We start from the raw sequence: 12,760 nt of genomic DNA, 5'->3' as shown, positions 1-12,760 counted from the left end.
ATAATGAAACTTTTCTGTCTTGACTGTGATTTTGAAAACATAAACATACATGTGATAAAATTGCATAGAAATAAATGCACTCATAAAAGTAAGTAGAAGTAAAATTAGGGAGTCTGAATTTTAAAATTAAATAAAACAACGCATATGCAAAAGTCACTTGAGTTCCAAAAGCCCATATTAAAATATGAACTAGATGGTATATTGAAAAAATGTCCCCCACAATTGAATAAATTTTCTCCCAAAGATGCAAGGGTCATTTATTATTAGGAACTCTACTTTCAGTAGTATTGTAACCAATAGTTTATATGAGAAATTTCAACTGATCATTATAAGAAATGCTGAAAAAATATTTGATAAAAATTAAATGCCCATTTATATTTCAAAAACGTAAACCAAGAATATAAACATAAAGGCTCCCTCAAAACAATGAACAGCACCATATTTTAGAATTGGACTTTAGCAGTTTTCCCATTAAAATCAGGATCAAGAAAACATTATAGCAGCTACTTCTTATTTATCATTGTTCTAGAAGTTCTCTCTAATCTTACGACGTAGCAAGTACAAGTAAGAGAAACCTTGTAAAAGCGGAAGCAAAATTATCATTTTTTGCTAGTTGAAATCCAAGAAAATATACTTAAAGTCATTTATTCTGTAGAAGTATTTAATATGATGAACAGATACAAAATATACACACAAATAATAACTTTCTTAGATGCTAGCAGTGATGGGTTACAAAAACTTATATAAATAGAACTCAATAGCAACTAACAATATTAAATACCTTTCAACTATCTTACCCAGTAATTTGTGTACTTGTAAGATGACAACTACAAAATTTTACTGGGATCAAAAAGTCTTGAATAGATAGTCATTCCATATACAGAAATGGGAAATGATTGCACTGGCTATCATACAGAATGATTCTCCCCAAAATAATGTGTAGTATGAAGAGGATTCCAACCATATCCCAATAAACTATTTGGGGACTGAATCGAAATTAATCTCTGTGCACCTGGAAAAATAAAAATAGACAGCCAAGAATGTTTCAGAAAATTTTGGGAAAAATAAGTAATGAGAGGACATTTTCCCTACATGCATTTATAATTGAAACGGTGGAAAGTTCAAAACATTGGAACACATGAAATGTTTCCAAAACAGACTATAGTATTTATATATAACAAACAAATCAATGGGAAATTAACAATTTGTAAAAATTGATTCTTGGAAAAAAAAAATCAGAACCTCACATCATACCCAAAAATAAGTTTCAGAAAGATTAAAGATTTGATGTTGACAAGGAACCCACCAAAAATAAAGCTAGAAACGTATAGTTAAACATTTAACTGCCTTCTGGATAGAAGTAATTGATAGATTTGATAGAAATGTTACATTTCTGTGTGTTAGAAAGCATGGTAATTGAAAACCAAAGGCATATTTGAAGGCAAATGAGTATAACAATCATATTTACATATAAATAGAAAATCTGTGACATCGGAAGGAGGAGAGAAGGACACAGGCATGGCAGACAACATTCCAATGAAGAAATTGACCAATAAGCTATGAGAAAATGTTTGGTCTCCTTTGTAAGCTATAATTCACCAAATTTACCATTCAGCATTTCTAAAAGTTCTTTGAAATTTGGTCAGCATTTGTAAGAGCACTATAAAAAGGGGGGTTCATGGACTTAAGTAGATGATAAATTTATGCCACTTTTGTGAATGTATCCTGGAAATATGAATCAATAAGCATAAACTATTTTCTAACTCCTTATCCAGTAGGAATAGAATTTATGCTATTATCAATATGCACAAATATAAGGAACTCATTTAATTTTTTGTTTGTTTTTGTTTTTGGGGGGTGCATGGTCTGGGAATCGAACCCAGGTCTCCTGCTTGTAAGGCAGGCATTCTAACCACTGAACCACCCGTGCACCCTCCCATTTAATTTTAATTTGTATACGTCTAGGCCTATACTTAAATAGTAAAAAGTCTACTTTTTTTAACGTTTTTTTTTTGTTAAATGTAACATATATACAAAGAAAAGGAAAAAAAAACAATGATTTTCAAAGTACACTTAAATAAGTAGGTACAGATTTCAGTTTGGTATGGGTTACCATTCAGCTATTTCAGACTTTTCCTTCTAGCTGCTCCAAAACACGAAGCTAAAAGAAATATTTTTTCTTTTTTGTGAAAAAATAACATATACACTAAAAAGCAAAACATTTCAAAGCACATTGCAACAATTGATTGTAGAACAGATTTCAGAGAAAAGTCTACTTTTAATATGCTTTCATTTAACTTATACTCGTGTTTAAAACCTTGTATAAACTGTTGAGAAGTGTTGGGGGGTTTTCCACTCTCATTTCAGTCTTATTCGGATTTTTATTCGTATTTTTACATCCCTGGTGTCACTTTCTGAGTTGCTAACAGCTTTTCGGAGCACAGCATCTTCAGTCCCATCTAGGTTCCTGGGCATACGGCCCTTTTGGAACCTGTGTGGAATACTGTCTCGGGAAATTTTATTGCAGGCCACAAATATCAAGTCACCTGATAACAGGAGAGTTATTTACCTTTGACCTTGGCGGGAGTGGATGGGGGGGCATGGATATTTTGGTCTCCATAATCCAAGCACTTCCTGTATGACTTTCTATAAAGCACTTTTGAAGCCTTGTTTACAGTGACACCCAATACCTGAAATTATAAGTGCAGTCCTCCCAAGAATAATTTCTAAATCTATATGAACTTTCTTTGACTGCTTCTGTCAGGTGACAGCTGAAGGTCTACACAACTAGCATTACTGAGGTCGTTTAAGGCTAATATGCCTTCACCAAACACTGTGTTTTTGTTAGAAAGAGAGTGAGAGAGTGCCCTATATATAGTATAATGGTTTTGTAAGAAAAGCAATACTTTTCTCTTTTATAATAGGTAATTTTAGATTTAAAGAAAGACTTTTGATATGCATTATAACATATATAGCAACCAGACATGCTACAGAGATTTATGTACCAGAGTGTTTATTGGAGCATAGTTTAACACAGTAAAAAATCCAAATGTCTAACAGTAGGGTGTATTGAAATTATTTATTAAACATCCATCAAACTGAATGCCATATACTCATTAAAATTCCGTGTTGAAAGAATATTTAAAATTTTACAGAAATTCCCATAAAATAATAAATGAACAAAATCTTATTACAAACTTTTAGATCTTGGTGTGGAAGAAAATAAGAATATATTTGTGTGTCTGTATAGGAAAAGAAAAGATTGGAGAAACGAATTTACCCATAAGTTTTGGTGGTTTTCTTTGAGATTGCAATATTTGGAGTGATTTTGATTTTTTCCTCAGTTAGAATATGATAATTCTGTAATTAAAAAAGAGAATTTATTTTAAAAATAAATTAAATGGTCTACAAATTACTACTAATCACTTGTATTATTAAAATCCATCAAAGGCTCTATTTCTCTTTTTCCCATGTTGATTAAAGTGTTATGGTCCATGCTTTTTAAACTTCACCAGCAATGTAAAGTGTTCAGCAATAACTAATATTGCCTGTTCAACTACTAAACAAGCAGATGGACAGTGCCCCCCCACCCCACCCCATCGGGCTAGATGAGGTCTGAATAGATAAAAAAGGAGGAATGGGAAAGAAAAATGAACGTGATAACTGAGCCCCATAGTATTCCGTTACACTACTGATGCATTTTGGCTTGTTCTCATGCCATGTGCTTTTCTTTCTGGTCTATCCACAGTCTTTCTTTGTGGACCACAACAGTCGAGCTACCACTTTCATTGACCCCCGAATCCCTCTTCAGAACGGCCGCCTTCCCAATCATCTGACGCATAGACAGCACCTCCAGAGGCTTCGGAGTTACAGCGCTGGAGAGGTAATACCTCCCACCCTCAAAGCCCCCAACCCTCACCCACCTGTTCACAGGTGCACAGTCGCTTCCTCTCCTTGTGCGGCCAGAACCGTTTCTTAGTGGCCAGGCTCCAGGTTGCCAGCTCATCAAGGGACGAGGCCAATTGCACACTGCTTAGTGTAGAAGAAAGAATCATGACCCCTGGGCACCCAGTTAACTCCCTACACCTATTTGCAGATTCCCTTCTTTCTGCCTGTCCTGTTTTCCAGCACAATTACCACCATTAAATATCTGTCTAATGTAATGTTGCATTAAGGGCTACTGGTCACGTGTGAATTCTTAAAAGACCATGGAGTGCTGTGTGCAGTACATCATTCACTTTAAACTTCTACCTCTTCATGACCCCTGGAGAAGGCTTCAGTAATACATGTGTGCTAAAAATTGGGGGAAATCAACAGGGCTACATGGATGTTCCTATCCTACCAGGAGCTCATACCTGGTTTTATATCTTCTCTCCCAATCCCTGGTGACCTTCTGCTGACCCCTCAAAGCTGCCATCTTCAGCACTCACTTGCATTATCTTTCTAAATTGCTGTCTCTATATCTTCTCCCCTTTCTGATTCTCCTTTCTCAAACCAGAACAAAATTTAGCTCTTGCTCACTTCTGATCAGTTCCTGATGATATTATTGACAAAGCCCCTTTTCTGTGCCAAGTATCTGGGTCTACTTTTCATAGAAACCACCAGCATCTCAGGAGATATGGGCTCTGGGAACAGTTTTCCACAAAACAGCTTTTAGAACTGGATTACAATAAGGTATAAAATGAAGACAGTGGAGTAGGAAAAAAATAGAATATATGTATATATCCACCATTGGTAGCCATTCCATGAGAAGCCATCTCAGCAGAAACTGACAGAGTAACAGGCCATATCTGATGGCAACGTAAGTCTCAAGGAAGAAGTCTGTTGCTGATGCCTTGGTACCAGTTTTATAATTGGTACCACAATACAAAACCATTTCTTTATGACTTTTTCAGAAGTAGTGCTGTGTACAGAGACATAACACTTTGCAACCAAGGGCCCTCATGATAGATGCACCAATGTGATCAAGTGAATTTTCTTTCAGGGGTCATCTTGGGTGACATTGTTTTATAATATGTGAACTGCATGTTAAATGCTCCTTTCTGCATGTACATAAAGTGCTGGCTGTGTTGGTGAGCATCTGTAACATGCAGAGAGGGAGCACTATATGTCCCTAGCATTTATATGTAAGGATCCTCCAGAGGCCAGCCCTTCAGTCAGCAGAAGTGTCCGTAAACCACAGACAACATACCACAACTTCACATCTTAGAGGCAGAATCTCTCTCTCTTTCATAGCATTTCAGAAAGAATAAGGTATATTGTTTTGAGAAGATGGTGGATGAACTTTTAACTCTCAATCAACTTGAAAATGGCATTTTAATTTATTTGAAATGTCCAAACTCTTAGGTATTAAGACAACTTCGTTGTTAATATAGAAAAGCAACACTTGGTCAAAGAAGCGCAGTACCACAGGAGATCCACTGTCAATAAACTAAAAACACCAATTAGCCAATGCAAGATGAGCTCCATAAAGATATAGTTCCCTTATATTTCTAAGAATTAACCTGAGAATATAACCGTTGAAAATATTTCTAATTGCAAGAACAAGATTAAAACCATGAGTACCATTTGCATTATGTGTTGCATTATTTGATAGCACAGAATAGCCCAAACACAATTGTATTTAGTACAACATTAATGACAAAATGTTGTGTGTATCGGTCAAGAGCTAGTTAAAAGACTAACACACAGTGATGAAAGGACATGAATGTGTGTCAACCATCTTATTCTTTCCAGTTCATGAGCCCTCCATCTCTGTTCATCAGATTTTCACACTCCTCCCATCCATCTATCATCCCTTCTCTGCTGGCAGCTTTAGACCAACACAAGAGAAAACAAGAAATGCAACACAGAGAGAGGCTGAGGAGCAGTGGATATTTGCTACAGAGGCAGCACACCAGAGAAATAAAGACCTAATCTCTAAGAAAACAAACACCTGGTTCCTCCTACTGTGATAGCACACAGCCTAGGGAATAAGGGGTACAAGACGGACCCCAATATACAAACACAGTAGTGAGAAATGTTAACCGCGCTTGCTGTGATGCAATTTTGCTCAACAAACATTGATTAAGCCTGCTGTGAGCCTTGAGGAATGCAGAAGTATGATCTCTGCTGGGAAGAAGTCTGTCTTCTATTTTTGAAGCTGGGCCAAAAAAAATCTGATTGAGTGCCGTGGTTAGAATGAGTGCCATAGGAGTTCAAAAGAGGCCACGGAAAGGTACCTTTAAAGTATTTGAACTAGACCTTGAAAACTGGTAGAACCTGGCTAGGTACAGTGGAGGAAAAAGGCAGTCACAAAGAGAGCACTGCTTAAGCGACGCTGCATAGGTAGGACTGAGAAAAGTCCGGTGGTGAGGCAACGAAGAGTTCAGTATGACTACAATAGTAAATTCCCGTTTGCTATGTCTTGGTCTTCTCAAAGCTTGGAATGCCACATGGAAGAACTTTCCAAGCCCACTGAATGAAAGAATTTGAGGGAAGCAATGTGATGGTGTTTATGTAAACCTGGACTCTAGAGATTATTTTGCTTAGTGTTTTCAAATGGGAAGACTATGGGGATTTGGGGCAGGACAGTTCTCTACAATGTGGAATTGTCCCATACCATCAATGGGACCTTCTGCCTTCCTGGCGCCACCCATTAAATGTAGCCTCACCCATCATTGTGCAACAACCGTCCCCCCTCCCTGCCCCCTCCCACCATTTCCAAACAGCCCTTAGGGGTAGTACCATCCCAGGTGAGAATGATATTTCCCAATCAAAGTAAACTGCAAGATCAAGAACTTAAATCATGCAGGGAGGTCATGATCACAGCTCAGATATCCTAATCTCAGGCCAGTATAAACCTGGATTTTTAAAAAGGAATCTGTGGAGGTAAAGAATAGGAAAGATTATGGACAAGAAGGATTTGAGGAAAGAGGCTCCTTGGGAAGCCATTACCACAATCTAGTTGTAAAATGACCAGCTCGTAATAGGAGTGACAAAGGGACAGAAAACAAAGGATGTCTGTGGAGTAAAGAGGAACCTCGGCTGAAGCATATCAGAGTCCTAGCCCTGTCCTTGCCCTAGAGGAGCTGTGTCCTGTGCTCCTTTCCTTCTGGGGGCCTCCTCTGCAAATGGTGACGAGGCGACTGCATGATCACCACAGTCTGGTCTCGCTCTGTGACTCTCAGTCCGTGAGACTTGATCTCAGGTTTTCAGGACCATGTAACTAAAAGAATCAAAGTCCCATTAACAACACACAGGTCAGATGAGCAGGAAAGCCGGGAAGCTCGTCTTTAGCTGCATTGATTATGAATGTGAAAACTGCAAGCTGTCTAGTTAGGAATGATGACTAAGCAGATGGAAGTATGAAACTCAGTGATAGTGGATTATTTCCATAATCCATAATTTTTCTGTATCACAGGCAATGGAGAATTAACTATGTAGTTATATGTAGGTGTTTCTTTGACAGCAACCTCAGGAATCAATATTTTCTCTTTACCTTCAAGAGCCAGACTCTTGAATGTTATTTCGTAGTTGACTTTATGTAAATTGACTTTATGTAAATTGCACTTAAGGACAGAATTAAAATCAGTTTCTATGCACAGGATCCCAAATGGTAAATTTTTCCCTCAAAAGCCCAATGGTAGGTTTTTAACAGACCTGTTAAACATCTTTTGGATTAGCCTTTACTTCACCTGCAAATTTTCAGGTAAATTCCCAAAAAATAGTTTTCAAGAATTTAGTTTACATGCATAAAATGATCATTATTTGATATTATGACTTGGATTTTAGTTGAGTGGCACCTCTGTTTGCAATATATTTTTGTACCAATAAAATATATACCAGCTTTCCATAAGTGTGCTGAAAATGGAATTGGGTATTAATACATGGATAAGGCATATAGGACTATGAATTGGATCTCATGTCCTTAGCAGTAAGGAAGCCACTGGAAGCCAGTCTAAATTAATATTAATAAGAAGGATAAGTGGAACACATAATTTTCATTTTTTTTACCACCTCATCAGAAAATCACCAGTCAGAAAATTGATGGAAGGGCATGCACACACACACAAACTTACCAGTGATTGCTTCAGAGAAGAGTGAGTCTGGCAGGGAAGAGAAATGTACTTTTCACTTTAAAAGCACAAGTCACCCTTAGCCATTCTCTGCAGTGAGCTTCTTTGATGGAAAAAGTCATGTCGGTGGCTCTACTGATGTGGAAGAATGTGAAATTCTCCGCATTCAGGAAGCTTGCCTTTTGGAAGAGTCATTTCTATATTACTTCTTAAAATTGGTAATTTCCCTCATGATTCCATGTAACCTTTACTCGGTTGCAGCTTTGGTTGGAAGATTGTAAAATTCTGACCCATTTAGTAATAAACTTTTAAATTATAAACAATATATAATGACTACAGAAAACGCGGACACGTGTGGGAAAGTTAAAGGGTGATCCTAATCCTCCCACCTAGAGACAGTCCCTGGTACACATAAAAGTGAAAAAGGATCATGTTGTCTGTGTTTCCGTGTCCTACTTACCATTACATGACTTTGTAGACAGTTTCCGTCCCATTAAAATTCTTCTCTGTTTTATCAAACAGATCTACCATCATCTAAATGCAAACCTTTTTTTGTACAGTAAGTTTCTTGCCCACTTTTTTCTATTATAAAAATGTTGAACTCAAAACATGGATCTCCTTTGTTTCTTAAGATTATTCTGAAAATTGTGTAAATGATTTATATTTAGAAAAATGCAAAAGGGATCTAGAGGTGGCCTGGTCTAGTTTGTTTATCCTCAGGTCTCCAGTGATTTCAGAGACAGCGTTAGCTGATTATTAACTGAAATACAGTCTAAAACCTACAATTTACAATCACAGCTTTAAAAAGTCATCCTTTTACATTTCCAAATTGCAATGCAGAAGAGAAGCTTGTTTACCAGTCACTGACGCTTCCTTTCCGAGCGTTATCTATTTTGTTTTGTCTGGAGAGCTAAATGTTTGATGTTTTCACATTTACAATTATAATTAAAGTTACCAACATCAAAAAAAAAAAAAAAAAAAAGAGAGAGAGAGAGAGAGAGAAACCCTGAAAGTAATCCCTATTACAAACTGGGTTCTGCTCAGCCCTGGAAAAGTAGTCTCAGAGTATGTGGGGAGAGGCAGATCCTGAAAGGAAAAAAATACACACATATACCTGAGAAACTCAGTAAGACAAAAAGACCAAATGTCAGGGAATTCAACAGGTCATGGTAATTTGGGTTTTAAATGGGAAATTTAAGCCATTCTTCTGGTCATTTTCAGTAGTTAGAAAAGCAATGTTAGCCTCATGCTTACAGCAAAATCCAAAGTAGTCACTCAGTTATCAGATGAAAGATCCCTCAGGATGGGTCATTTGGTACCACTTCAGGTCAAGAAGGTGCTCAGTACATATTAAATTTTTGCCCAGTCTTAGAATTTCAGCATCAAATCCAGCCCTCCTGGAAACTGTCCTCTTCCCTGTATACTCCTGGGCTCCAAGTGGGAGAAGGAATTTCCTGTTCAACCCTCCCATCCTCCAGGTACTAGACCCTCCAGTGCCAACTTGGCAATCACCTCCTTTGCCCTTGGAAGGCATTTTTGTGGTTCAGGGATCCCCTGGTCCCACCTTTTCCCTGGGGTTAGTACACCTAAAGCATATTTACCAGTCGGTTATCTACCTTCAGGGTAGCCAGTCTGAATCTGGTTTCTGAAAACTTTCAGTGTGCCAGGGAGCAGGTACCTGGCTCAGTAGTAGTTTCCCTAGAGCATATCTGCACACATGAATTCCTGGGACCACCAGGAATAGAAGTGAGCCTCTCCCTGTTCCAAAGCCCTATTAATTTCAGGCCTCAGAATGAGACAAGGGTGTGTTCTCAGGTCCACAGTTAAGCCTTCTTGGGTTCAGTTATTAGATCTATCTGGTTCCCCAGCTTCCCTCTGTAACTCATCACTTAGATAATATCCAGTCTAATGGTCTTTGAGAATCTTGTCTTCATAGCAACAAAAATATTTTAAATACACATGAAGGTAGATTGACATAATTCTCTCCAAAGGGGAGAGGAGCATTTTCTCCCTCAGCCATATTATTTCAGACCCGAAAAAAGCCTTTGCATATTTATTCACTTATGGAGAAAAAAAAAAGAGAAAACTAGAGATGCATACTAGATAGTTTAATAACTAGCAAACCTTTCTTTCATCATTTGCACTGTAAACATTTCATTGAGACTGGAAAGTGCTGCGGCAGAAATACCAGCCACTAAACCTTTGTTCTGGTTTTACCAGCTGGGCAAAGCTGAGGGCTAAGGACTTCAAAGTGAGAAGTCCAATTGCCTTGGGAACCGGTCTATTCCTTTGTCCTTCAAGTGAGCCATGGACAGAGAGATGGAGCAGGAGAGGAGGCTGTGTCTGCATCCCTACTACTTCCGAGCAGCTTAAAGACTGCGGAGAGTCAAGAGGTAGCACATATCTGCAACTTAAAGACTGCAGGGAATCAAGTGGAAGCACATCTCTGCATGCAAAGTGGACTTTTCTTTCCTGTGTGGGGCATGGAAATAGGACCCAAAGGAAAACCAGCAATTGCCTTGTCTTTAATTAATAACCCTAAGTAATCTAAGTAATAATAATTAGTAATCTAATCAATAACCCTAAGTCCTACATTGCCATCTGCAGTACCACACTTGGTCAAGCCTTTAGAGTGCCCACTTTGGAACTCAATAACCTTTCTGGACTTTGTAGCGTAGGATCTCATCACCTCTCCTGAACTCATATATGAGTAAAATTAGTACAGTTCACAGAGGGAACTCTCTTATCTGGATGTTTGAGCCCTTTATATAGGTATTTTACAAAGATATTTTCATAATCTTAAAAATATTTTATAGCTGATTTTTGCATACTTCACTAAATGTTACAGCCTGGTTTTTACTGTACACTGTCTCATATATCTAGTGAATGTGCCATCATATGGAATACCTAGAGTGCCTTGGTTTTAATAGTTTACTCTGCAAGGGTCTTAAGGAACAAAATGCATGTAGTCAAGGTAGAAAGTTATTGTCATGCTCTAGAGTTTAAGGAATTTATTCCGATTTAAAATTTAATTAAATAAGTTTAAAGTTAATCATCAGTGTTAAGCTAAGTAAGTTGTTTTATCCAATGAAGTTTTGACCAAATGCCCAGCTGAAACCATGATATTAGATGCAGACTGGTAGCACAGGAGAAGTAAATAGATGCTCTGTAGTCAAGAATCCTGAATCTATAAAGTTAAAGTTTTGGAGCAGCTTACTTAACTTCTCTGGTCCTCAGTTTCCCCGTTTGTAAACTGGGAGATACCCTATGATGAGCATCTAGAACAGTGAGTGGACTAATAATAGGTGCTCAACAAAGAATGGCCATTTGACTTCAATACATGCTGTTTACAATAGCAAGCCTTCTCCCCATTCATTTTTCAAGTTCAGTGCTGCTTCTTGGAAAGAAAAACAGTAAGCTTGTGTTTGTTGATGACAGTTTGTCTAGAATTTTATCTCTCTGATATATTTTTGAAGAGAAATGTTTTTTTTTTGTCTTTTCAGTGTTGTAAATTTAATTAGCATTCATGACATTTAGCACGGTCACTTTCTTTAAAACCATAATATGGCACATCAACCATTCATTCTTTTAAAAAAATTTTTTGCTTATTTACCATCACTTTGGGGATTATAATTTTTATAACTTTTTTAGCTTAGGTGATAACAGGGTCTTTTGCCCCTCAACTGGTATCGAAAGACCATCTGAAACTGATGATTTCCAATGCTTCACTTTTATTTTGAAATTTAGGCCTCAGAAGTCTCTAGAAACAGAGGAGCCTCTTTACTGGCCAGGCCAGGACACAGCCTAGTAGCTGCAATTCGAAGCCAACATCAACATGAGTCATTGCCGCTGGGTATGTATCATGCTTCTTGGAACTCCTAGGTATCCAATACTCAGCTTTTTTTAATTATTATTATGAATCCTTTGTTAATTGAGATTCTGTGTTTATTCTCTCCTCTTTGTGCTGCATCTACTCCCCCAGCCCTTTGCTCTGATTCTCCTCTTTGTCTTTCCCTTTCCTGTTCACTTCATCGTTCTCTCTTCCCTTCCCTCTCTCTTCTCTGCTCTTCCCAACCCTCATGCCCCTTCCTCTTTATTCCATTCAGCGATTTGTTAACTCAGTACAGGAGAACACAGTTTAACTGATATGAGAGATTTCAGCATTGTTAGATGCGTTTTTCATTTATACTTCTCTGTTCCACGTCTGTTTGGAAAAGAGTTTGAATCGTCTGCATTCCTAACCTCAACTGCCTCTTTCCAAAACACTTGCCAATGGTATCGAGGGAAATGAGGTGAGAGAATCTAAATGGATTTGGATATTTCTATGATCATTACTGGAAGTCAAGGCATTGCAGGGTAGTCAGTGTCGAGTGCTCAGGAAAGGATTTCTCTGAACAGAATATTTTACCATGAGAAGGATGGCAAAATGTCCAGGAGAAGTTAGAAAGAACTTTCCTTCTCATTAGGAAACCATTTTACCTACCACCCCCAACTGGTTCAAACAGGAATCAGTTAACACTCGATTAAGTTCCTGGACTATTTAGGACGATTGACTTAGAGCTGGTTCACTTTTAGTTTGATCTTTTAAAAGTACAAATGCCATTATGTCACATGGAAAATGAAACCTCAACAGTTTATATTTTTGTGATGAGTGTGCTGCCTGCCTTTCAAACTCCTACATTAATCGTGTGGTATCATGTCAA

The 12,760-nt window shown here is 37.8% G+C and overlaps 1 protein-coding gene and 1 non-coding gene across 3 annotated transcripts in view; one reads left to right on the top strand and one right to left on the bottom strand.

The window, feature by feature from the left end:
• Nucleotides 1-12,760, top strand: part of HECW1 (HECT, C2 and WW domain containing E3 ubiquitin protein ligase 1) — a 257,016-nt gene that overhangs the window by 183,270 nt on the left and 60,986 nt on the right. For both annotated transcript variants that reach the window (XM_077119360.1, XM_077119358.1), the window contains 2 exons: nucleotides 3,749-3,883; nucleotides 11,805-11,910. In XM_077119360.1, the coding sequence (XP_076975475.1) occupies nucleotides 3,749-3,883; nucleotides 11,805-11,910 (241 nt within the window). The remainder of the gene's footprint in view (nucleotides 1-3,748; nucleotides 3,884-11,804; nucleotides 11,911-12,760) is intronic.
• On the bottom strand, nucleotides 1,859-1,930 carry TRNAV-UAC (transfer RNA valine (anticodon UAC)). The gene has a single exon. It is a non-coding gene; the product is annotated as a tRNA-Val (tRNA).

Source organism: Tamandua tetradactyla, chromosome 1 (assembly GCF_023851605.1).
Source record: "Tamandua tetradactyla isolate mTamTet1 chromosome 1, mTamTet1.pri, whole genome shotgun sequence".
NCBI lineage: Eukaryota > Metazoa > Chordata > Mammalia > Pilosa > Myrmecophagidae > Tamandua > Tamandua tetradactyla.
Note: the sequence above shows the minus strand (reverse complement) of the source record. Positions and strands in the feature narration are given on the sequence as shown.